This window comes from Nicotiana tomentosiformis, chromosome 6, assembly GCF_000390325.3.
Source record: "Nicotiana tomentosiformis chromosome 6, ASM39032v3, whole genome shotgun sequence".
Lineage (NCBI taxonomy): Eukaryota > Viridiplantae > Streptophyta > Magnoliopsida > Solanales > Solanaceae > Nicotiana > Nicotiana tomentosiformis.
In genome coordinates this window covers 137,459,355-137,485,671 of record NC_090817.1, presented here as the reverse complement: position 1 = coordinate 137,485,671, position 26,317 = coordinate 137,459,355, and the positions used below count along the sequence as shown (strand labels likewise).

The window sequence follows — 26,317 nt, the reverse complement described above, 5'->3', positions numbered from 1 at the left end:
TCCCTCGGGGTAGGGGGTAAGGTCTGCGTACACACTACCCTCCCAAGACCCCACTAATGGGATTTCACTGGGTCGTTGTTGTTGTTGTTGTTGTTGTTGTTGTTGTTGTTGTTGTTGTAACATGAATACTTTATTTAGATGTTCATTTTTTATGAAGACGAAATATCTAAACTTATAAGCTCAAAATCGAAAATTTAAAATATCCAATCTGATTAATCCAAAATCGAACTTAAAAAATTTGATCCAATTCGAGCTTTTTTGGATTGGATTTTGATTGTCAATTATTTAATCCGAAAATCAAAAATCCAAACCAAAACTTTCATATTCAATCAGAACTGCCTGAATGTCCACCCCTATGCGGAAACAACGCCTTTGAAGTTTGAACTCGTATTGTTAGGAAAAGGAGGGTAATTTTTGGATTTCGAGAGTCGAGCAAGTTATTTTTATCACAATATTTATTTATTTTTAAATATTTTAATTTATTAATCATCGTGACTTATATGATTTTTTATATAGATTTTAAATATATAAATTTTATTTTAAAAAACAAAATATATACGAATTTATAATAAAAATTGAAAAGTTTGAATTCTGCAATAAAAAAAGTATCTTTTTTTGGGACCTTGCTCCAAGCGGTGTCACGGGACACCGTCTCATCAAAAAAATTTATTACTAGATATGTATACATAGATAATAAGAACAATAAAATATTAGGCATAAATATAAAAATAACACTATATGTCATTATAGTGATTTTTTATTTATTTATTTATTCAAATATTGATACCTTACAAAAAAAATCATGCGCACGCTTCTAGTACTCATTACCTCGCATCACAAATATCGAATAATTTTATGGATCAAAGCTTGAACAATTAAGAAAAAATTACCTAATATTTTTACTTCTACTAAAATTTAAGCTTGAGATTTTAGGATTTTCAATCCACTTCATATTGTATGGGTGATATCTATACTCGGTATTTTGTCTAAATACATAGGTAATATCTATCGGAAACCGTCTTTACCTATATAAAATACGAGTAAAGTCTGTACACATAATATGATTGATTGTTATTGTGTGGGTGATATATACTCTGGAATTTGTATTTTGTACTATAGAGGGTGAGGATTTTGACATGTGATTGGGAGGTGGTGGAAATATAATGACATGATGGGAATAGGATGGGACGGTTCCTGAAAGCGGAAGGGGGCCCAAAACAAGAGGCCCAGATTTGCGGGTACAAATTAGGATTACGTGGGAGACTACGTGACGCACGTGAGCTGTGAAAGTGACCAGCCGCTCACGTGCGCCCATTCCCTGCCGTTAACCTGCCACTCTGATTGCCGTCTTGTGTGCCGGTGGGAACCACAGCTCCATGGAAACGTCGTTAATAGGCGTTCTGTTAGTATAACGGCAATGGATTTGGTGAGTCGTTATCGTTATGGTTTCTCTAAATTATAAAACGTTAGTCAGACAATATTTATTTGATTGAGTAGTTTAACCTCTCATAGCAATCAGTGTTTATTATTGAAATTATTTATAATATAACTAATTTATAAATAATTTGAATATATAAATATTTTTATATCGCAAATGCATATAGCTTAAACTCAACGTAAGATTCTACCTTGCTCCTAGCACTTACATTATGACTTATGAAAATATAAAATAGTATGGAAAATAATAATCTGGCCAAGAGCCCAAGGCTATTTAGTTCCTCATAATTTTAGTTGTTTGTAAAAAATGGGACTTAATAAAATTTAATTATCTTATTTGATACAACATGCCATTGTCAAATCTCATATCGTTGAACTACCGGCCATTTTATAAGATTTAAAATTTGTTAAAACAGTCAACTATGTTCGTTGTAAATCATTTTATTCATTACAATTTTCATATCCCAATTATACGTGACATGAGATACTTCTATTAAAGTGTTTGACCAAAAAATATAACTTTCGACTAAAATAATGGAGTTTATATAATAATGAGTTAAACTTATTTAAAAATAATGTCTCTAGATATGAGTTTCAAAAACGCGAATAACATTAGACAGATCTGGTATTGGGTTGACTACAACATACATTAATTGTTCTAAAAAGTGTGAGCAATAATGGAGGAAGAATTAACAATAAATAGCATTAAATGGATATTTAAGTAAATAGGAGACGTGGTTCACCCAATAAAGGTTGAACTAGACGATTGTCCCTCCTGACAATGATGAGTGACAGACAAATCCTAGAGTGTTCGAATTATTCTCGGATCTGATGGAAAAGTGTGGAATAATTTGAACAAGAATCTTGATGAAAAGGTAGTGTTTGTATCTTTATAAAAGAGAGAATCTTTTTTCAAAAGTCTGTTCTTATCAAATGAATGTCACATGCCCTACATCACTGTCTCTTTTTCTATATATATGAGACATACCCCTAACACACCCTAATAGTACAAGTGTAGAGAATATTCTCTTTAATATCTCATTTTGCAAACTAGTCGTTACAACTCTGCTAATGGTGCTTGATCTCGCCCGTTGTTGACATCTCGACCACAAACCTCGCTGCTTCCTGGTCGACCTCGACTAACCCATTCCTTAGTATTATATTGCGCTAAATATTTTAGAGCAGATTTTGACCTATACAGTTAGTCCCTCCGCTTATTGAGGCCGGCCTCAGACGGCCTTGATGAGCGGATTCTGTTTGTCGTGATCGAGAAGATTGGACAAGATGGCGACATGGCCTTTCGTGAGCCGCAACTTTTGGGATTGCATCGTTTCTGGATCAAAGTTATGTCATGATATCATGCGTCATTATGGTGCATTTTCCGATGCTTGCATCGTTTCGCGTGCATCTGTTGATTGGATCTGCCGCTTCGATATTTGTGCTAGGTAATGATGGCATAATTTTTTGGTTTCGATGCCCGAATTCTTATAAATAGGGATGTGAGGGCACACACTCGTGTTTTACAGATTTCCCATATTGAAACCTTGTGTCTCTTTCTTCTTATTCCATTGTTGTGTATCTTCCTTCCCCGCTCTAGAGATCTTTTTTGCGTTTAACTTTTCATTATTCGAGTACCCTCTATTTCTTCAGAACGATGGTTAAAGTAACTTCTGGTCCCAGTGAGGGAAACGACCTGGTTCCCCTGGCGATGGTCTTGCCTCCTCACACGGAGGGCGTCTCTGTGGCCGTGGAGGATGAGAACTTTCCTACAGTGGAGGAGATAATTCAGGTCTGACTTTACAAAGGCGCCTGAGGTTGAGCCCGAGATCTCTGAGTCGGCGATGAAAGTGGTCGATTTATTAGAGCTTAGGGCTAAATATGACATTCCCACTCACATCGAGTTGGTCCCTGCAAGGCAGGACGTGGTACAAGTCCACCGCCCTGGGTATTGTGCGTTCTACGCCTACCCCTTTCAAGTTGGATACACTCTTCCCCTTTTCCCCTTGGCGGAGGAGTTCTGCCATTTCTACGGCGTTTGTCCGGCTCAGCTCGCGCCATATATATACAAGCTCATTAGGATGTTTACCAACTTCGTAGAATTGGCCGGGGTCAAGATCACCCTCCGACATTTGATGCATCTCTTCACCCCTAGTTTCTATAGGGGGACAATGCTAAACCTTCGCCATCGAAAGGGCAAGTGCCTGGTGGTGAAGATGGATGATAAGGCGAGCCGAAAGTTCTGGCATAATTTTTTCTTCGTCAAAACCGAGGACGTGGTGGCCAACGAAGACGGCTTTCCTGAGACGTGGAATTATACTCGTAAGCGTCTAACCCTTCTTTTTTGAATGCTTGTTCTAGTCGTGGGTTTTGAACTTTTGTTCCCTTCTTATGCAGCCAAGACTACGCCCCATTCATTGGTCGGGGATATTTCTCATTGGGTTGGCCGGGTTCTCCCTCACATCGTGGGGATTCGTGAGTGGTCGGGTTTCTTTAAGAAGTTTAGGCCTGCTCCTTCCTTGACCGGTGAGCTCGTCTGTTTTTTTTTAATTTTGTTTAAGTCGCCTATTTATTATAGTTTACCTTTGCTGATAGTGATAACCTTTTTCGATTCTTTCTTTTTTAGCCCGAGGATCTTCAAGAAGGACGAAAGCTCCCCCTCCTGCATTCCGTAAGAGGAAAGTTGCCTCCTCTTCGGCGTCTATCCCCCTACGACCGCGGATAGGCCTACTCGCTCTTCTGTTTTTGTTCCCTCTTCGACCGCGGCTAGGTCTGCTCGGTCTTCGGCCCCGTCTACCGCTGCCTTAGCATCGGTTTCTTCTCCGCCTGCGAATATTTCGATAGCAGAGCTTCCGCTTCACCTTTATTCCGTCTTATGGATGAGGAGGAGGAATCGTCGCCAGGCGATAGGAATTTGGTACCCCACAAGCAAGGTAAGTGGATGTTGGTGACGGGGTTGCCCGGGCTGTAGATTTTGTGATGGATAATTTTACCATCCACGAGATGGCGACCATAATAATTGAAGATGATGTCGAGATGGCGTCTGAGGTCCCGATATCGGCTGAGACCATAGAGGGCGTCTCCCTTCTTTCTGCGGTGACGGAAGCCGAAGGGCCATCTGCAAGGGTTTCTGATACTTCGCGGCAAGATGGGCCGTCGACCTCCCAATCGGCTGACGGTGCTTCTTCGCCGGCTAATGGGAAAGACAAAGGCGTGACTAAGGATGGCTATGAGACGGGATCAGTCCTTGACGGTGCAGAGCTGAGGATGATGGAAGAAGGGTTTACTCAGCTTGAAGTGAGACTGGAGGTGTCTACGCGGACCATCGTGATCCCTATGAACCGTGACCTATTAAAAAACACAAAGAACATGGTCCCTGCCCTCGGTCCCCTTTGTTCCGGCATAGAGGGTGAAACCCTTGCGGAGTTGGATGATGCCACCTTATCGAGGAGCATAGCCGACCTCGCTCTCAGGGTAAATTTTTCAAGGCTTATTTTTCTTGTCTTCTTTGTTCAGATTTGTGGTCTTCATTTTAGTGCTTTGCTCTCGTCAGCATAGGCATTCTCGTGTTTGACTCTTGTGTTTGATCTTGGAAATTGAAATCGTCTGAAGGGAGGAGAGGCGTAAGGCTATCTTCAGGAAACTTCAGCGTAAATACTTTGAGTACCGTGGCAAGTATCGGGAAATCCGCATGTGTTTTGCCGAAGGCGGCAATTTATGTACCCTTCAGAACGAGCTGAAGCAAAAGATGATGAGCTGGTAAAGGTCATCGAGAAATGCAGTGTCCTTGAGGGGACGTTGAGAAATAAAGAAGAAGAGCTAGAGGTCAGTAAGGTTGTGGGGGTTCAGTGCGGTGACCTCCAGACGCAGGTGATCGAGTTGCACAGGCAATTAGAGAAGTGTCATATGCAGATAGAGGTTCTTCATGGCGAGACCACCGAGAAGCATAACGAGCCAGATAGGGCAGAGTTAGCTCGGTCGAAAGCTTCGGGGAAGATGGAGGCCCTTGAGGTGGTGATCTGGCCCCTCCATTCTGAGCGGGAGAGCGACTTGGAAACGGCAAGGTTAAAAGATGAGGGGCTTGATGATAGGATAGGAGAGTTGGAGAAAGAGAATTCTGACCTCTACGATCGAGTTGCTGCCCTTGAGGTCGAGAAGGCCCAATTACTGGTGCGATCGTCCTCTTCTCATGCTTCATACTTTCCTAATGTTCCTCGAGAATTATACGAGAAGTGGATTCATGCTGAGGCTCAGTTGGATGTGTTCCGAGATTTGCATGTGGCGAAATCTATTTTTGGGGCCGCCCTTGAAGATGCTCGTGTCAAGGCCCGTGAAGCTCGAGTCACTTGCGGGTATGATCCTGCTACGCCAGAGGCCGGCAAGGGCGAGGGGATGAAGATATAGACCGGTTTAAGCAAAATGCCTGGTATGATGCTGCATATCCTGAGGGCGAAGGTGGCGATGGCGAGGGTGTTGAAGGTCAAGAGGGTGACGTAGTTGAGGGACAGGTTGGCGAGGATGCTGCATGCGATGAAGGCGGTGGCCAGTAGTTTTATTTTTTCTCTTTTTTGTATATCTTTGTGTGTATTTGGTGGCGTCTTCATGAGCTTTTGTAAAGATGTTCTAAGTATGAAATGCCAACTTTGTTATTTGGATCTGATTTTCTTCCTGTGGTTCGTACTTGTATTTTTTTGTTGATTTCATCGCTTGGTTGCCTTGATTTTCTAGCCGTAATCACTAAGTTCGAATAAGGTCGAACATATCCTAAGTTCAATTATCGCCGAGGATCAGTAGGTGTTAGTTCAAACAAGGTCGAAAATAATGCATGTTTAACTATGGCCGAGGGCCAATATGTGTTAGTTCAAACAAGGTCGACCATAACTTACATTTAATTATGGCCGAGAGCCAGTAGGTGTTAGTTCGAACAAGGTTGAATGTAACCTACGTTTAATTGTGGCCGAGGGCCAGTAGGCGTTAGTTCGAATAAGGTCGAACATAACCTACATTTAGTTATGGACGAGGGCCAGTAGGTTTTAATTCAAACAAGGTTGAACATAACCTACATTTAATTATGGCCGAGGGCCGGTAGGTGTTAGTTCGAACAAGGTCGAACGTAACCTACACTTAATTATAGTTGAGGGCCAGTAGGTGTTAGTTCGAACAAGGTCGAACTTAACCTATGTTTAATTGTGGCTGAGGGCTGGTAGGTGTTAGTTCGAACACGGTCGAACATAACCTACGTTTAATTATGGCCGAGGGCCAGTAAGTGTTAGTTCAAATAAGGTTCAACATAACCTACGTTTAATTGTGGCTGAGGGCCGGTAGGTGTTAGTTCGAACAAGGTCGAACATAACTTACGTTTAATTATGGCTGAGGGCCAATAGATGTTAGTTCGAACAAGGTCGAACATAACCTACGTTTAATTATGGCCGAGGTCCAGTAGGTGTTAGTTCGAACAAGATCGAACATAACCTACGTTTAATTATGGTCGAGGGCTAGTAGGTGTTAGTTCGAACAAGGTCGAACATAACCTACATTTAATTATGGCCGAGGGCCAGTAGGTGTTAGTTCGAATAAGGTCGAACATAACCTACGTTTAATTATGGCTGAGGGCTAGTAGGTGTTAGTTCGAAAAAGGTTAAACGTAACCTACGTTTAATTATGGCCGAGGGCCGGTTGGTGTTAGTTCAAAAAAGGTTGAACATAACCTACGTTTAGTTGTGGCAGAGGGCCGGTAGGTGTAAGTTCGAACAAGGTCGAACATAACGTACATTTAGAAAGATATGATTCTAGGTGCGGAGTTTGTCGACATCGTAAACTTTAAGCATTGTTGCCTTGGTTGTGCATTTGGAGAAATAGAAATAAATTTCATGCATTGTTGCTTTGTTCATACACTTGGAGAAATTTACAAATTTTCGGGCGTTTGCTGAAATTTCAGTCCCAGTCCCAGTCTTTCTAGTCCCTTCATTGGTCGATCTGGATAAGGCTTGAGAGGTCGAGCAATGAACTGACTGTCACGTGCCTCTGTCTTTGTGTACTTCGACTTAAAGTACCCTTCGTCGCCTCGTTAAAAACCTCCTTGAGAAAACCCAATTGGGACAAAACTCAAATGAGGGGAAAAAAAGTACGACTTGGGGGACGATTTATCTCTTAGAAGTTGAAGTACTTGAGGTGGGTAATATTCCAATTGTTTGGTAGCAGCTTTTCTTCCATTGTTTCTAATTGGAATGACCCTTTGTTCGTTGTTGCTGTGATTTTGTAAGGGTCATCCCAATTTGCTCCTAGTTTGCCTTCCCGTGGGTCTTTGCTTGCTTGTGTTTTAGCTTTAAGCATGTAGTCCCCGACTTTGAGCGGCCTGAACTTTGCCTTGTTGTTGTAATAGCGTTCTGCTTGCTGTTTTTGGGCAATCATTCTTATGTAGGCCATGTCTCTTCGTTCTTTGACTTCGTCGAGTTCCTGCCTTCTACTTCCATCATTCCTCGGCCTGCTCTCATGGAAGTATCTCAGACTGGGGTCCCCAAACTCGACCGGTATTACTGCATCAGTCCCATAGACTAAAGAGTAGGGTGTCTCTCTTGTGCTTGTCTTCGGCGTTGTTCGGTAGGACCACAAAACTTCTGGTAATATTTCCGGCCATAGTCCCTTGGCGTCTTCGAGTTTTTTCTTCATGATATTCAGTATCGACTTGTTGAAGGACTCCACTAGCCCATTGCATGTGGGGTGGTATGGTGTCGAAAGTATTCTTTTGATACGCCACTTCTCAAAAAATTTAGCGACTTTCTTCCTCGTTAATTGGGGTCCGTTGTCGCAGCAGATCTCTTTGCGAAGGTCGAACCGGCATATGATGTTTTTCCATATAAAGGTTATCACTTCCTGTTCATGTATTTGGGCGAACGCTCCTGTTTCTACCCATATAGAGAAATAGTCAATTAAAAGCAGAAGGAATCGTATGTTACCTCGGCCTGCTGGGAGGAGGCCCACAATGTCCATCCCCCATTTGATGAACGACCAAGGTGAGGTGACCGAGTGGATGTGTTCGACTACTTGGTGAATCATTGGGGGGGGGGGGATGGGGGTACTTTTGGCATTGCTCGTATTTTTTCACGAAGTCCGTGACCTCTTTTTTCATGGTGGGCCAATAATACCCTGCTTGTATGAGGCATCTGACCAAAGCCCGATTGCCGGAATGAGCTCCACAATGGCCTTCATGGACCTCTTTAAGGACGCGCTGCGTCTGATTTGGGCCCAAGCATTTCGCTAGAGGGCTGTCGTATGTTCTCTTATACAGGACGTTGTGGATGATGCTGTACCTGACTGCTTGCATTCTCAGTTTCTTGGCCTCTTTTTTATCACCTAGGAGTACGCCGTCTTATAAGTATGCAACAATACGGTTGCACCAATCCCAAGTCAGGTTTATGGTTCTTACCTCGATTTGGTCTATGGACAAGTTGAGAAGGTAGACTACACTTCTGTCTCCGATTGCAATATTTTTGGTGGTTGCGGCTAGTTTGGTGAGGCCGTCCGCCTCGGCATTCTGTGCTCATGGGATTTGATCGAGTTGACATTCATCGAACTGCAACTTTCAGATTTCGGTATGATATTTCTGCAACCTTTGTTCCTTGATTTGGAAAGACCCTGTGACTTGGTTGACTACGAGTTGGGAATCGCAGCATAGTCTTAACCGTTTTGCCCCATACTTGAGTGCTAGCCTTAACTCTACAATTACGGCCTCATACTCGACCTCGTTGTTAGTCATATTTGGGCACCTTATGGACTGGCAAATCATTTTGCCGGTTAGGACTTCAAGTACGAGTCCTAATCCGGACCCTGATACGTTAGACACACCGTCTGTGTACATGACCCAGATGTCATGTGTTTGGGGAGAAGCGTGGGCGCTTCTCTTTCAACTCCGGGCATTACTTTTGCGCTGAAGTCGGTGACGAAGTCAGCGAGGACTTGCGACTTTATCGCTATTCGCAGTTGATATGTGATATCGTGCTCGCTCAGTTCGATGGCCCACATGGCCAACCTTCCCGACAGCTCGGGTTTATGCAAAATGCTCCATAAGGGAAAAGTCATGACGACCGAGATGGGGTGGCATTGAAAATATGGTCTAAGCTTTCGCGAAGCTACGATTAAGGCCAGGGCCAATTTTTCGAGGTGAGGGTACCCCGTCTAGGCATCAACTAATATTTTGCTAATGTAATAGATGGGAGACAGCATACCTTTATTTTCTCGAACCAGGACTACGCTTACAGCTACTTCGGATACAACAAGGTAAACGAGGAGACGTTCCCCTGGTTCCGGCTTTGAAAGCAGTAGTGGTGATGACAGGGTACTTTTTCAACTCCTTCAGGGCCTGGACGCACTCAGGAGTCCATTGGAGGCCGTTATCCTTTTTGAGTACGCCGAAGAATCTGTGACACATGTCTGATGATCGTGAGATGAATCTTGAAAGGGCGACGATACAACATGTCAACCTCTGAACCTGTTTTTTGGTGGTCAAGTGTTCTGGTATCATTTCTTCGATCTTTTCTGGATTCGGCCTGTACCGAGGTGAATCGATGAGTTGGTCCATTGAGGTCGTCCTCGGACCGCGGCACAATATGCGTTGTGTATTTCATCCCAAGTGGTTGGAGGATACTTCATCAGTCGACTCAATAGCTTTCTAGTCGCCCTCAAACCGTCCCTGCTCAGCCCGTTCTGGAAGGCTGCGACTGCCATCCCTTCTGACATGTTCGGTAAGGTCATCCTTACGTGGTCGTGGTTTCGATCCCCACAGACGACGCCAAATTGTTTGACCAAAAATATAATTTTCGACTAAAATAGTTGAGTTTATATAATAATGGGTTAAACTTAGTTAAAAATAATATCTCTAGATATGGGTTACAAAAAACGTGAATACTATTAAATATATCTGATAGTGGGTTGACTACAACATACATTAATTGACCTATACAAGAAGTATGACAGTTTTCCTAAATTTCAGCACAATGCAGATGTTGGAACGATATTTAAATACTAACTTCTTCTCTAAAAACTGGAAACAAAGAAACAATAATGCAGTAATTGTCCAAAAACACCAAACGACATCAAAGAAGGAATAAAAAGAAATTAATTTTAAAACGAAGACACAGTTAAAAGGAAAAAGAACTTTGACAAATGAGATCTCAAGTAAACACATTACTAGAACATTGATAGCTCGAAGTTGAAGAAGGCCAAACACAAATCATAAATTAAAATTTGATATTATACTACTGAAAATATTCTTTGTTCTAAGTAAACTACAATTACCTATGGTTTTATTTTTCATAAGTTAAACTCAATTATGTAATAATTATTTTTTACTTACAAGATGTTATAGCTTAATCTATATTATTATAAAAGCATGAATAAAGTGTTGGGTTACAAAAATAACCTTTTATTATTAAGCATAATAACTCACAATAAAAGGACATAATCGGAATTCTAGACATTAGCCTTGTAATCCTATTAGTTTTAGGACATAATACTACACGTTAGGAGTCCTATTAGTATAATTATTTTCGGGCATAGATATTAGCCTTGTAATTCTATTACTTTTAGGATATACTTCTGAAGAAATTCATATTACTAATTTAATTTGAAAAGGTATTATATTATTGTCCAAATCCATTTAGAAATAGAAGAGCCTATATATTATTATAAAAGCACGAATATATTATTGATAGACCAAAATAGCCCTAAAATATTAAACAGAAGAACTCATAGGGAAAGGACATAGCTGTAATAACTTATTTTTTTGGACTATAATAACTTATATGTTAATTTTTTAATATTTAAAATTTTAAAATTAATACAATCTTGTCTATTGAATTCTTATTAAAAATATGTAGGAATGTTTAATGAAATCAATTTCATAAGAATCCTCCATATTGGTAATACATTACCACTCTATAATATTCAATACCAAAAAAATATAAGTAATGCTAAACGGACTGCATAAAACTTTGAAATTGAGAAAAAATCCCCAAGATAATATATTATTATATTATATTTGAATTGTTTTCCTACTCAAATAATATTTTATTATTATTAATTTTTCGTATAATATATAAAAATATACCCAATTATTAAAGAACAACTAAGAAAGTTTTTAAGAATATAAATGTGTGAGAAAAGAAATAAAAAGATTGATAAGAGCCAATACCACTAATGATTTTGCAAACATAAAGATCTAAAAGTGGAATGTCATCGATCTTTTTACTCTTTAAAAATAAAATTTATGGTGGATAAAATTATAATCACGGTTAAATATTCAAACATGAGATGAACTAATATTAAGAATCTAAATAAACAGAAAATAAATTATATTTTATGTTAAAACCAAATAATCAAATCTTTTAATTAATTATTTAGCAAGAGAATCCAATTAAATTATTTTTAAAATTCATCATTTGAGTTAAAAAAAATTTCAAGTTAAAAACAAATCATCGGGTGCATAAATTTTATTCCATAAAAAGAATGTTAGAGATTTTAAAAAATAGATCACAAAGTAAAAACGATTAGTATGATATTAAGAAGGTCATACAAGTATTTGAGGAAGCACAATCAAAGCTAAATACTGAACAAGAATAAGTTTTCATGACTATATTATAAAAAATCGACTGTGGTATAGCGGGATTATCCTTTGTAGATGCCTTCGACGGAATCGAAATAATATTCATATGTCATGCATTACTTGTAAATATCATATCAAGAGGCATGATATTGTTAACAACAAGAACAAGTGGTGTACCGGCAATGATTTTATTATGAGGTCGTCCAACTCACTTTAGATTTGATATACCTCTTCAAATAACTGAAATAACCATCACAAATATATCAAATCAGAGCAGTAGTGCTAAATTTATAAGGAAAGCAAAAGTGATAATATGGGATGAGGCGCTTTTGGCTAAGCGTCAAACGATCGAAACAATCGCCCAGAGTTTTAGAGATATATTGAATATCGATGAACCGTTTGGTGGAAAAGTAAGAGTTTGGGAGGTGATTTATGTCAAGTACGATCAGCAGTTCCAAAATTGACCAAAGCAGAAACTGTAAAAAGCTAGCTTGTCAAAATTATACTCATGACATATAAAAAAAATTCAAATGATAAGAAATATAAAAGTAAGAAAAGATCCAACATTCAGTGACTTCTTGCTTTGTGTCAGAAACGAAGAAGAGCATCCAATAAAAGATGATTTGGTTCTTCTAGAACACTTGGCTATCAATCCCAATGGTAATAGTAGTGCATTTAATAAGGAAAATATTTTCATTATTAGATTAAAACGCAATTTGTGCAAATAACATGATAGAAATTAAAGAGCTATCTTAGCTAGCAGAAATGAATATGTTGATCAACTAAAAGGTTGATTGCTAAGTTTTATGGTAAAAATAAAATATTTTTCAGTTTTGACTCAGCAGAAGATGATACCAACAACAACTACCAAGAAGAATACTTAAATACTTTAATACCAAATGGCCTTCTACTATACATGTTTGTTGTCAAATTCATTATTTCTTATGTATGTTAGTGTCACCATATATATAATAGACTAAGTTAAAATTGATCTTCCATTGCATATAGGTTGATTTTGAAGAATAATATGCTTTCCATGCTACTGAAAACTTAGATCCGTTGAATAGCTTATGTAATAGTACACATATGGTATATAGAAGTTTTGACAATAACGTCATACATGCAGAACTTATGATACTGATTAATGTGCTTCCAAGTATGTGTTTATCGAATTCAACTTTTGTCTTGCGAAACTAAAGAATATCCTTTCAAATTTGTGTGAAAATAATTTTTAGTATGTTTATGTTTTTATAGTTATAATAAATAAAGCATAAGGACAAACATCCTAAATATTGAACTATATTTACCACAATATGTTTTCTTATATGAATATCTATATGTTGCACTTTCAAGAGAGATATCAATAATATCGACAACAAGAGTTCTGGTTATCGCAGAGTAACCAAAGCATTAGAAGAAAACATATACAAAAAAACACTGTGTATAAAGAAGTACTCTATAAGATACCATCATATTAGATACATTTAAACTACAATACATAATTATCTACTTAACATGACTAAAATTGATCATTTATCTAAGTTATGATGATATCCTTTCATTTTGAATTCACGTATTATGTTAATCTAACAATATTTTTCGGCATTTAGATAAATATTGTAGTATTATATATAAAATTTCTCTCATTAATTAAATTTATGGTTCCTTCATATAAATAAATATTTAAATCATCATGTGTCATTATTAATGTGCAACGCACATTTATAGATACTAGTGTAGTTAAATTGGTGGGTTTCCTTCGGAAAGTGTTCAATGAAATTTCACCCAGCAAATTGGTGGTACACTCTAGAGAAACAGCGTTTTTTTATTGGCGTCACACTAAAGTTGGAGGAAATCAAATAAGAATTGACAGAGGAAATGAGTTCTATCCTATAATATGATAACGCAGCATAACCACTAATCTATCAGTGGTATTGTAGCCTATATTGCCCCTAGAGCAGTAGAGAGGGAAGTGTAATTGTGTTATAAACTACCAATCCTCGATATCTAGTTGTTTGGCCTAGTTAAAAATATATTACCAATTCTCAGCTGTTGTCGGGCAGTATAGTATTAACCACATTCTTCACAAATAAAAAGAAACATTCTCGGCATGAATTAGGCATTAGAGTAGATCTCCTGAGTTCTCTAACTTCCTCGGCATGGACGCACACACATTCTGGAAGGTAAGAAATGCCAGGTCTTCGATGCTCCAAACCACACGCAGCTAAGATGGAGTGAGTGGCTAGTCTTGCAACTTGCTTAAATGTACCAACTTCTGCACAGATGAAAGAATAACAAACTCAGACCAGATGCATCATACTACAACAGTTACTAACCGTATAAATGTAATGAAGTGATGCACGCATAAGCTAACTACAGGTCAAAGTAAAAGTCGTACCGAGCTTTTTATCTCTGCATAGGATTTTTAGGTTGAGCTTCACAAGAGATTGGATCTCTGTCTTGGCATCACATTCCACCTGACCTCTGTTCTTAATGCCACTCTTTTCCACCTTGAGTTTCTCTTGAGGAGGATTCACAATGCTACTCGAGGAAGAATAGTTCTCTTTGTCATTACCTACGGTGGTAGAAATCGATGCCGACCTGACAGAAGAAATCAAGTGTGTGGACCCAGCACACGACTTATTCTTCTGTTGTAGTCCATTTTTTGCATGACAGATATCTGGCTGAACTGAAGTCTGAGACTCCTTCAAAGATACAAGTTCACTATATGATGGTCCACATGCCATTGAAAAACCTTTATCTACAACTGAAGAACCTTCTAATTTACTGTTCAGCTTAAAAGCATGGTTGTGGAAATGACTACCTGATCCAATATTTTGAATATACGCACGCTGATGCTGTTCGATCTTTAGTGAGCCAGACCTTGAGCTTGATTCACCAGCTTTTTTGCAGCTAGTATTCTTCTTAACAGTGTGTTTTGAAGCCTGAAGGAAACTCTTATTCCTGTCACAACCTCTCTCTATTGCCTTAGCCATATTCATCATTTTCCACGCCTTCTCCACCTCTATTGACCCTTTACTGTCCAGTTTATTTTGATCAAGAGACTGCGATGTCATTGGTTGACTCGAGCCCGAACAGCTGCCCCGCACTGGTTTTTGTTTAGCAATAGCATTACTCATTTTGGTAGAAGAGAACGTCAAGGATCCACTTCGAAAACCATTCCAATGTTGACGCAATGCGCGAATCTTATCATGGACATTGCGGCAATGCCCCAGTGTTCTGGCATTGAACTTAGTGGCATGTCTTACAACACCATTTTGTCCTACCGAACCCAACCCAATCGAGCTGCTTTGAGAGGTACTTTGCCTTCCAGTATCAGTACGAGATGAATTTTCTGTAGCATCCAAGGAGGCAGTAGGAGTGTATGACTCTCGTACAATTTCATATATAGATACATGTCTTGCTGGTTCTGCTAAACGGTGGTCACCGAAACTAGCTTGAGTATCACAATCAGTTTTGATCTCACCCTGAGCCTGTTCAGCCTTCAGAAGCGAGCAGTCTGCGCAAAACCAATCACCCTCAGGTACAATGGCACCAAGGCCAACACAATAAGTATGATAAGCAGTGTCACAAAGGTCGCACAACAGCAAGAGACTGTCATCGGCCGTGCTATGGCACACGTTACATTGCACCTCTTCGTACAGATCCCGTGGTCCAGTTGTTGCATTTCCGAGGTAATGGTAAACCTGCATAAGCAATTTCACCAGTAATACATGAGAGACAGTCAAGAGATTATACCTAGTCTAGTCTAGGTACCATAAACCATGTGAATTTTTAAAAATATATACAATGAAAAAATGTATGAACCACAGAAAAGTGGAAACAACAAAAACAGAGTCTTCCCCTCCAAACTTTTGAAGCGCTTTTTTTTTTATAACCGAGAAATCGCAGAAGGCCAATTGCGCAAGGCTTGAAGCATAGCCGATAATGGGCTCGCCCCTCCATCCTTCTCCACTTAAATACTAGGCTTTTAAGATAGACAAGAATAATGGTTTTATCATTCAGAGTGCATTCGGATGTTCATGACTTCATCATCAAAAAACTAAAGGTAGCAGATCACCAATTTTATGAAAGACTACTGGCTAAAGATAAATTAATCAGAAATTAATGATGAATCCTGATGTGAAAACAGCAGTTTTAGAATTCATGAGACCTAAAGCGTAAATGCAGGATGATGCAATCCCCATAGACCAATTGGATAGCTTTTCATAAAGCAAATGGACATCTGCTTTTCATCAAATAATTACATTACATACAACTAAAACAGAATAATGCTTGCAACTCTCTGGGCTAAAAATCAGCAATAATGAGGCTTAATACATCGTTAAAAAGAAGCTCTACCAACAGGTTATCCTGATGCAAGCTCGTTTATCTTTAGATGTAATATAAGTATATAATTCACATGTCAACTACAATCAACAGAATTATTGACAAATTTTAATTTTATTTCAACATAAATTGACATGAGCCTTAATGGTTTTACTACATCAATGAGTCAAATTAAGCTAGTATAAACTTGAGCTCACAGGAGTTATCACTATTTTCAGAATCCGGAAATCAATCCAATAAAAATAATCTTCAGAAGAAAAAAGAGACAATCTTTCACCAAAAAGAATCAAATTCAGCAATCAACAATAAACAGAATTCAAGACAAAATAAAAAGACAGAGAAAAGAACCTGATCGCGGACAGGAACATTCACAACGCGTTCGGAAGGGAAAACGGGAGGTTTAGGAGGGCGGCGGATGGTGGAGAAACGGCGTTTACACATGGGACATCTGGACTCAACCTTAGACCACTCCATTATACACACAAAACAAAAGTAATGGTCGCAACAATCGATACAACCTCTGATGATCGTGCCCGTTCCATGTCCACTTTCAGACAAGCAAATTCCACAGCAATTCCATTCGTTTTCCCAATCCGAAGCTTCGAGCTTTGATTTGCCTTTGTCGGAGGAGGACGGCGAGGATTCAGGTGAAACTCGGGTTAGGGTTTTGATCCGTTTGTTTGGATGAATTTCCGGAGCTCCGGTATCTTCCGGGTCGGACGCCATCTCCGACAACATGCCGGAATTGTTCCCGTCGTGTGTTGTTTTCTTCACAGTTAGGGATGTAGATAATGATCCTTCCCACTTGCTGGAAATTTGCGGCCCATAGCCTCAATTCTTTGATAAGAATGGGCCCAAGCCCAAACATAATTCTATCAGAAGTTGGATTAAAATTGAAAATTGTGCAAGTCTATTCTTTTCCTTTTTTTAATTGAAGAATTAACTCAAATAGCAGTCCACCGAATCATTTAAATTAAAAATATCCGATGAAAGTATAATATATGTATACTTTATATATTATATGTGTATAATTATGTATAATAAATGTATAATCCATATACATAGCTAAAAAAAGTAAACAATGAATATGACCGGTTTTTTGTTTAAAGATCCCTTCTTAATTAGCGATAGTAGAGCTGGAGCAGGTTGATGGAGAATCTTTTCATAAGTTGTAAACATATATGGGATAAAAACAATTTATACTATCAGTATAATTTAATTGATTATAAGCTTATAGATGTATGCTAAGTATTACTTAATTTGTCAGGTTATTGTATTATTAGGTTATATGAAGAGTTTCTATTGTTTTAGATCGACAAAAATTTAACCGTGCAAAAATTAAGTTCATTGCTAATGCACATAAGTTAAACTCGTTCTTTAAAATAAGACTCCAAAATAAAAGGTAAAAGAAATTCCGCAAACCTGATTATGCTATGAGTCATTTATTTATTATTATTAATAGAAAACCAAAACTTCGAACGAAAAAGGTCATTCTTGTTATGTCACTACTATGTGAAATTCTTTTTGCTAAGAGTGAATACACATTGCCACATCAGCATGCATTAATTACTTGATCTAGGCCGAAACTTCTTAGTTCACAAAAATTCACATGGTTGAGACCATGTTGATATTACAATGTCCCATTTGGACCGTATTAAAACATTAGCCACAAATATATGGTCTTAATTCATGTTTTGAGCATTGGATTTTGTTGCATGAGAAAAAGGTATATATAACATGAATCTGAACTGTAACATTAACATTATTAACTATATAGTACAATGAGAAAGGAACCAGACAAGAAAACTACATGTAGGAAATGAAAACTTGAAAATCCATTAGACCTTTGCTTGATTTTCCAATATTAGATAGATACAGTATAAATAGTAAAGAATATCATGATACGCCAAAAATTCAAGAATTTTGTAGCTCAGTTATTTTTTGGAGGGTGCGTTCTTGGCATGTGATAATCAGCACTGAATGCTGTGAAACTTCCTCTATTGACCTTCACATTATCAGAATGGCTACTTCTGCCACTCACTTTATTTTGCATTCGAAGCTTTCCTTGCCCTTTACTTGGCATGGCTTCAATTTTCTTAGTACTTTGCCTCATATTCCTTTGCTCCAACATCCTTTTTCTTCCTCTAATTCTGTCACTGGCAAATTGAATAGATGCTGAAATATGACCATCCAAAACTTCCTGAAATTTCAAGAATCTCTTGATTAGTTTAATATTCAAGCTCTCAATTGGAAAAGTAAGTTTTCACATGATTACTAAAGTCTTGACAGGCAACAAGTAGTGAGTTAACTATGGGTTTAACTTCCATCGACAATTTTACACGCTCAGATCGCTTAATAGATTATTACAAGTAACTGTTATAATAAATGAAACAAGTTATCTGAAAAATGAGTTTAAGTTATACTGTTAGTACAAAGATTTACGCGATCATGTCACCAAAAAGATATTTACATGTAATTAAGCCTTTTTAAAATGCAAGAGTTATAATCTTGAAAAAATACGTTACCTGCTATAGCATATATAACTATAACCCAATGGTGTAAAATTTTTTATATTGAAAGTGTATATTATAAACCTGATAGTATAATAATTTTTTACATTTTCACAATATATAAGTTAAACTCAATTATGACTAAAGGGGAAATATTAAATTTATACCTTCTCCTCACTAAGGTGGTTCCTTCCTGCCTTAGCAATATCATTTCCAGCTTCATCGACCACAAAATTTTGTTTAACTGCAGAAGTGCGTAATATAAACAACTAATTAATGAGATTTCACCAGAAAGCAAGTTTTTAAATAATTAAGAGAAATTATATACACTCATTCAAGGGGATAAAGAGAGTGATTATACCTTTGTCAGTATGAGCAATAGTATCTTTTATGGATAGCAAAATAAAAAGCAGAACAAGCATAAAGCTACTAAAAGTTAAGGACAACATTTTTAACCTCTTTATTTTGCCAAGGGTATGTTTGTCTGTCTCTGCAACAAAGGAGAGGAAGTTAATGGAACGAAAGCGAGAGATTTATAGAAAGTCCAGAGTCCAAAACCAAGTCAAAGCCTTCTAACTTTTTCTTTGATAAAATATGGCTTCGGGTACAAGAAGCACCTGGGGAAATTCAAAGTCTGATCGCATAGAATGAGGACAATACTAAAAGTAACATTTAAGAAATGAAAAATGATTTTATTAGAATATAAGGTAGCTACGCTCTTCGTTTACCAACAAAATCGAATAATAATTGAATATATAAGTAGTTTTAAGGACACGTGATCTAACTTGATCAAAATGGTAAATCAGATTGTAATTGAAATAAGCAATGGAAAAGTAAATGCAAACCACACAAATTGAACAGCCTTAGCCTTGGAAGATTAGCCACTCTCGAGTCATAAATACTTTAATCGATATCAGAACAAGAAGAGAATAGTAAGAACTTAAAGAGAATAATAATATATTGCTTTGGGGATACGTGTTACAATGTCCGCTATGAATAATCAAACCCCCCTTTATATAGTAGAGTAATCTTGCTTTAAGTACAATTCTATAAAAAGTAAAAGATCTTTTGATTCGCTGATTGCCGGTTCCTTATTGATTCGTGCCGAGATTTTCGTCGTAATATCCGACCGGTCACGGATATTTCGAACTTCTCTTAGTTATTTCAACAATGTTTCTCTGAGCTCGTCTGAGGCTAAGGTCGACACCAGACTTAATATTCCTCGAAGACAGGCTTTCCGACCTCGGGTTCTAGCTCAGTGGGAGTCGAGGTCGATCTTCAGTCCTTAGTCGCCACGTTCCAAGCCTAATCTACCAAGTTGTAGTCGACCTCAACTTCGACCGTATATAGATATTCCTCTCGTTTTTTGGAGAGTAGACGACGAGAAACGACATGAACTTCCGATCCTGACTTCGATATTTTGTGACAAAAATAACAAAACAGTTGAAACGTCTCGTCAGTCAAGTTTTAATGGCATTAAATGCCAGTCAGTTGTTGGTTGGTGACTCCCAGATGTGAACAGTCACTAAGAAACTATAAATACCCCCTTATTAGTTCATTCAAACTTTACTTTCAAACCTTCTGCCCTCGTACCTTAGAAATTTCAACACTTCCAAGCATTAATTTTCTGGTTATTCTGAAATCCTTTTATAGGAACTTCTGTTCTTTATCTCAAACCATCAAGCATACTCTTCTAACTTCATCTTTTTTCCTTCATTTTCCAAAGGAATGGTGAAGACTTCAAAATTCGTTCCTCAAAAAGATAATCCTTCCACATCACGGCCGGCTACCGAAGATACTGCTTCACGTACAGTTGTCGAAGAACCAGCACCGGAACCTCCTCTAAAAATGTTCATCCAGGGGGGATGCCTGGTCAATGCTAACTTTAAAATCGAAAAGCCATCCTCCGTACCAGGCCGGTGTGAGGAGGTATTGAGGTAGATCTGTTTGATAACTGAGAACATTCTCTCCGAAGTCAAGAGGGATTGTAACTGGACTAACAAATATGTGGTGGTTCCCGAACATGACGAGGCCATCACCACCCACGTCGAGGGATTTTTAAGTGTTTACACTTATCCCTTCACGTTAGGTCCCTTGGACTCGATTATCATCGACTTCTGCAAGAGATATGAGGTAACCCTCGGCCAGATTCACCATTCTTTCTGGAGGATCTTAATCCTCCTCTGTTTCTTCGTGAGCAAGATCGAGGAGTGTCCTTTCACAATCGACCACCTTATGCGTTTGTGCAGTCCCCGACTCTACCGAGGATGACTGATCAAGCTCGCCCGTCGGGCTAATAAAGTTGCGTTCTCGAGTATCGGTGAAGATAGGGATCGAGGATGGCTAGGGCGTTTCGTCCGAGTGAGGACCTCAGACTTGATCCCAGTCGAGTACATGTCGTTCCCTGAGAAGTGAAACATGAAACGTAAGTATCTAATTTTGCTTTCAATTTATCGCCCCTTTTCCTTCTTTCTTATCGGTGTTCTGTGACGGTGCAGTTGTTGCCCGGATCCCGAAAGCGGTTCCTCGATTCAAGGAGTAGGTCGAGGGAATAGTATCGCAAAGGCCTTATTCTGAGCCCTCGTGGCGCGAGCTTTTGAAAGGTCGATGGGAGGCCCGTTCGCACGGTGAGATCTATTTCACGAGTACTTTTTGGTTTATCTTTTGCACAACTAAGTCCTCACTTGTTTTATTTATTATTGTAGGTTTACCCAAGGATGTCCAAATGAGACCTCCATCCGGTAATGACGATCTCCCGACCGAATCCCCTGCTCCGAAATAAGGCGAAGATAAGAAGAGAAAAAGGGCTTCGTGTTCTCCGGGCTCGGAGAAAAAGAAACCAAAGAGAAAGCTAGTGCGTAAGTCCAAAGAAAGCACCAGCGCTCGAGCACCACCTTTGGATTCCCTCTATCAGTTGAGGGATGAATCCGAAGGATAACAAGAGGAGGAAACCTTCAATCTGGTGTCCCGAGTCGACACGACTCGAAGGGCAATGAGCCTTTGAACTAGAGGGAGGCGATGTTGATCTTCATCGAGCTAGGGAGGTCGAGGAAGAGGCCGAAACTAAAGTTTCCCGGGACATGGGCAGTGCGCCGAAGGAAGCTCTCGGTACGATAGAGATCACCAAATCAACTTCATTCACTAAGTCTATGTACAATGAGGCTCAAATGGTGAAAGAACGTCCCAATTAGGGAGTCCTCGGAGCGAACGATCCCTTCCGCGGCTTCTTTGATGGAGTGGACTCTACGGCCACGGAGGGTGTCATCGGGTTGGGTTATTTAGAGATATCGAGAAAGATCCCATCTTCGGGAGCAAGCGGTCCTTCCTCGAGTCCCAAACTGGTCAATCGATTCCCTGCCCCGAGTGCAGATCTTGGCCGGAAGCGATTCATCACTTTCTCCCTTCCGGAGGACTCCCGGGTCCTCTCCGCCCTCGTAGGGGTGGCTAGTTATCTTCGATGTCTGGTGACCGAGGATGATCAAGCCAAGATGAATGAGGTGGATGCACTCTGCATGTTCAACGAAGCGCAACAAGCTTTAAACCAGGTAACTTTAAACATTCCTCAATGGTTTTTAATTTGTACTTGGGCTATTTTGTAGATAACTCTAACATTTTATCTTCGTGTTTGTAGGCCTCGCTGCATCACCACGAGACTTTTCTCTAATACCTGGATGAGATGAAATAGCTTGAGGCCAAGGTCCGAGGGATCACTGAGAAGAGAGATTCCTACAAGCTTCCTAGTGAGCAGCATGAGAGGGAGTCTAAGAGCCTTCGAGCTGAGCTTGAGGTGGCTCAGAAAAAGCATCCCGATCTGGCCGAGCAGGTAAGGATATTTGAGGTTAGCGATGACGAGCTAGGCTCGGTAACTAACGATTGGAATCCGCAGGTCCAACAGAAAATCGACCAAGTTGCCCAACTTCGAGTTGAAATGGACGTTGTCAAGGCCAAAACTAACAAATGGAGGGGCAGAATGGATCGTCGGGCCTCGGAGAAGGAGGCTGCTCGAGTGCAACTAACTTCGGCTGAGGTCCAGCTTAGAGCAGCAAAGGAAAAGGTCGAGCCACAATCTAGGAAGGTCGGAGAGCTCCAATCTCGTTTAAATTTGGCTGCCTCCGAGCGTAAAACTATGCTCAAAGAACTTGAAATGGCCAAGTCAGTGGCGGCGGTGGTGAAAACCAACGCTGACGAGAGTGGCCCAATATAAGGATGATGCCGAGGCGGCCCAGGACTGTTTGAAAAATATAGTTGAATACGAGAAACGGAAGTCTCGAAGAGAGGCCCTCAAGGAAATTCATGCTCGGGGTTTCAATCTATTGGCCGAGATCGAGACCGCTAACAGGCTCGAGGCCGAGGCCAAGAAATTGGCCTGCCCCGAAGAAGAAGAAGACCCCGATGGTTCCGATAGAACCGGGGGCAAAGAAGACCAGGCTGTTTAGACGCCTTTGTAAAAAAAAATTCTTCTTTGCTTTTTTGTACTCGTGTACTTTTGTATTTTCATTAGGGCCATTTGGCCTTTGTAAATATTGTGTATAATATATGAGGCTTTGTTTTCCTCTTCGGCTGTTTATATATTCTACTTTCCTTTGCTTTATTTTTTATGTTTGCAAAGGTCGAAATGCATTAGCATAAAATAGTTAGGTCATGTTCGGAGGTTCGAACAGGCCTTACCTTCAACATTATTTTGTTTAAGGCATTATGGGGGTTCGATATGATCGAAAACATTTTCCCCCAAAGTACTTATGACTTTTTAGATTGTAGTTTGCCGAGGGTAGCCTTTAGAACCGGTTATAAAAATTTTCTAAGGCCTTGTTTTTGTTACGGGTCTCGGACGTCTCCGAGCTGTTTTAGTATGGTTGTAGCCTTTTTAGTTCGGGTGTTGCCCAATGGGCTTGTTACCTCGAGTTATCTGGGCTTGCCTAAGGTAACAGTCCCCGAAAGAAGCGATCGTAGCCTTTAAGGTTCGAGCGTTGCCTAATAGGTCTTGTGCCCCCGGGCTCCGATAATTCGAGCCGCCCGAATTTGTTTTCGGACGGTAGCCTCCGATTGGGAGTGATTGTTTGAACCCGAATAAAGGCGGCCCTTGGGTTCGAAACCTTTAGGGGATCGAATATAAGAAATTTCTTAAAAGAAAAAAGAGAAATTATTAAAGGACAAGATATTTATCCGCAAGATAGAAACTTTTATTCCTATGCATGATAGTTACACATGTGTACAAGTTTTGTGCCAGGGCTCGAGTAGTCTATGTGGGCACGGTTCATGTGACTGTTTGGTCCTTATAGTAAATCTTATCAATCGAGCTAGAACCATTCAATCATAAAATTTCCTTCCTTGCTAAAGTCATTAACCGAAGGTGATGCTCCCCAGTGTTCGGGGCCGAGCATAGAGTTCCTCGAATACTATTGTAGTGATATTCGATACCAGTTCGTAACCGGCCTTCAATTCTAAGTTAGCACGATTTACCGTTGCCTCGTTAAAAACCTTGCCGAAAAACCCATTTGGAAAAAAACCGGTTCAAGGGAAAAAGAGTGTTGCACGTACTTTCAGACCTAAAAATTGTATCATTCCTCGATGATTCCCTGCAAGTGTTAGTTTGGAATATAAATAAATAATGAATGAAAGGGATCGTACCTTAGCAATAGTATCGCTTCAAGTGAGCTATGTTCAAGTTGTTCGGTAGTTGCTCACCGTTCATCGTTCCAAGTTTATATGATCATTTACCGGTGATCTCGATAATTTGATAAGGGCCTTCCCAGTTCGGCCCCAACATCCCTTCGTTCAGGTTTCAGGTGTTTAGCATAACCTTCCTTAGTACCAAATCCCCGAATTGAAGTATCAAAGGTTTGTTCTTCGATTGTAATATCTCTCAATCCACTACTTTTGGGCGGCCAACCGGACATGAGTTGCTTCGCATCTTTCATCCAATAAATCTAGGCTCGTGTTCATAGCTTCGTTATTTGATCCCTCGGTTACATATCAGAATCTGAGGCTTGGCTCTATGACTTCGACCGGTATTAGAGATTCAGCGTCGTAAACTAGTGAGAACGGGGTGGCCCCAGCACTGGACTCCGAGGTGGTTCGATATGCCCATAAGACTTTGGGCCTGATTTCCTTCCATCTTCCTTTGGCGTCAGTTAACCTCTTTCATAGGTTTTGGAGTATGGTTTTGTTGGTCGATTCTGCTTGCCCATTCCTATTAGGGGGTAGGGTGTTGATAGGATCCTTTTGATCTTATAATCTTCGAGAAACTTGCTTACCTTGCTGCCGATAAATAGTTTCTCGTTGTCGCACGCGATATCGGTCGGCATTCTGAATGGACATATGATATGATCCCAAATGAAGTCGATGACTTCTTTCTCCTTGACCTTTTCGTATTCTTGGGCTTCCACCCACTTAGAAAAATAGTCAGTCATAAACAATATAGATTGAGCCTTACCGGGTGCCCATGGAAGAGAGCCGACAATATTCATTCCCCACTTCATGAACGACCATGGTGACAAAACCGAATGCAGCAGCTCCCCGAGCTGATGAATCATCGGGGTATGTGTTTGACATTCATCACATTTTCGTATGAACTCTTTTGCATCATTTTCCGTATCGATCCAGTAATTGCCGTCTCTGATAACTTTTTGAACCAATGATTCAGCGCCTGAATGGTTTCCACAGGTGCCTTCGTGGATTTCCCTCAAAACGTACTCGGTGTCCCCGGTCCTAGAAATATCGCGAGTGGGCCATCAATGTCCTTCTGAACAGGGTTCCGTCTTTGTATAGACAAAACTAGACTGCCTCGTATGACCCTCGATTCTTTTGGATCCGACGACAGTTTTTCGGTCTTCAAGTATTTTATATATTTATTTCTCTAGACCCAAGTTAGGCTCGTTTAGTTAATCTCAACATGACCTTCTTCCACTACCGATCTCATAAGTTATACAACTGCCCCCGAGTTGAACTCGTCGTCCTCGACTGATGACCCTAGGTTAGCAAGGGCATCGGCCTCACTGTTTTGATCCCGAGGTACGTATTGCAAAGTTCATTCTTTGAATCGATGTAATGTTACCTGTAATTTATCCAGGTTCCTTTGCATTTGTTCTTCTCTGACCTCGAACATCCCATTAACTTGGTTTGCCACAAGGAGGGAGTCACACTTAGTTTCAATTACCTCTGCCCCCAAGCTTTTGGCTAGTTCGAGACGGCAATCATGGCCTCATATTCGGCCTCATTGTTAATCAATTTCACAGTCCTAATAGATTGTTTAGCTATATTGCATGTTGGTGGATTCAATACGATGCCAAGTCCGGACCCTTTTGCGTTTGAGGTGCCATCCGTAAAGATGGTCCAGATCTTTGAGGAGGTCCTTGAGTTGATTAATAACTCTCTTTCGACCTCGGGGCATTAGGGCCTGCGTAAAATCGGCAACAAAGTCTGC

General features: G+C 39.7%; 4 protein-coding genes across 4 annotated transcripts; 1 reads left to right on the top strand and 3 right to left on the bottom strand.

The window, feature by feature from the left end:
• Positions 1 to 7,584: 7,584 nt before the first annotated feature.
• LOC138894836 (uncharacterized) lies at positions 7,585 to 8,103 on the bottom strand. Its single transcript, XM_070179566.1, has one exon. It carries the CDS (start codon positions 8,101 to 8,103, stop codon positions 7,585 to 7,587), a length of 519 nt encoding a protein of 172 aa, XP_070035667.1.
• A 5,738-nt stretch (positions 8,104 to 13,841) lies between these two features.
• Positions 13,842 to 17,221, bottom strand: LOC104084961 (uncharacterized). Its single transcript, XM_009588925.4, has 3 exons — positions 16,733 to 17,221; positions 14,433 to 15,741; positions 13,842 to 14,309 (listed from the first exon to the last, which is right to left on the bottom strand). The coding sequence occupies exons 1-3, from the start codon at positions 17,120 to 17,122 to the stop codon at positions 14,080 to 14,082; spliced, it is 1,929 nt and encodes a 642-aa protein (XP_009587220.1). The 5' UTR covers positions 17,123 to 17,221; the 3' UTR covers positions 13,842 to 14,079.
• Positions 17,222 to 18,182: 961 nt separating this feature from the next.
• On the bottom strand, positions 18,183 to 19,379 carry LOC104084954 (uncharacterized). Its single transcript, XM_009588918.4, has 3 exons — positions 19,256 to 19,379; positions 19,062 to 19,138; positions 18,183 to 18,584 (listed from the first exon to the last, which is right to left on the bottom strand). Exons 1-3 carry the CDS (start codon positions 19,341 to 19,343, stop codon positions 18,315 to 18,317), a joined length of 435 nt encoding a protein of 144 aa, XP_009587213.1. The 5' UTR covers positions 19,344 to 19,379; the 3' UTR covers positions 18,183 to 18,314.
• A 3,003-nt stretch (positions 19,380 to 22,382) lies between these two features.
• On the top strand, positions 22,383 to 23,098 carry LOC138894835 (uncharacterized). Its single transcript, XM_070179565.1, has 2 exons — positions 22,383 to 22,439; positions 22,580 to 23,098. Exons 1-2 carry the CDS (start codon positions 22,383 to 22,385, stop codon positions 23,096 to 23,098), a joined length of 576 nt encoding a protein of 191 aa, XP_070035666.1.
• The last annotated feature ends 3,219 nt before the right edge of the window (positions 23,099 to 26,317 follow it).

Excerpts from the sequence above, each read along its gene's own strand:
- LOC138894836 (XM_070179566.1), bottom strand. The coding sequence starts at position 8,103 with ATGAAGAAAAAACTCGAAGACGCCAAGGGACTATGGCCGGAAATATTA.
- LOC138894835 (XM_070179565.1), top strand. The coding sequence starts at position 22,383 with ATGAATGAGGTGGATGCACTCTGCATGTTCAACGAAGCGCAACAAGCT. Across the intron at positions 22,440-22,579 it reads CGCAACAAGCTTTAAACCAG|CTTGAGGCCAAGGTCCGAGG; the intron begins GTAACTTTAAAC and ends GAGATGAAATAG.
- LOC104084961 (XM_009588925.4), bottom strand. The coding sequence starts at position 17,122 with ATGTTGTCGGAGATGGCGTCCGACCCGGAAGATACCGGAGCTCCGGAA. Across the intron at positions 15,742-16,732 it reads ATGTTCCTGTCCGCGATCAG|GTTTACCATTACCTCGGAAA; the intron begins GTTCTTTTCTCT and ends TTGCTTATGCAG. Across the intron at positions 14,310-14,432 it reads ATGCAGAGATAAAAAGCTCG|AAGTTGGTACATTTAAGCAA; the intron begins GTACGACTTTTA and ends TCATCTGTGCAG.
- LOC104084954 (XM_009588918.4), bottom strand. The coding sequence starts at position 19,343 with ATGTTGTCCTTAACTTTTAGTAGCTTTATGCTTGTTCTGCTTTTTATT. Across the intron at positions 19,139-19,255 it reads TATTGCTCATACTGACAAAG|TTAAACAAAATTTTGTGGTC; the intron begins GTATAATCACTC and ends GCACTTCTGCAG. Across the intron at positions 18,585-19,061 it reads ACCACCTTAGTGAGGAGAAG|GAAGTTTTGGATGGTCATAT; the intron begins GTATAAATTTAA and ends TTGAAATTTCAG.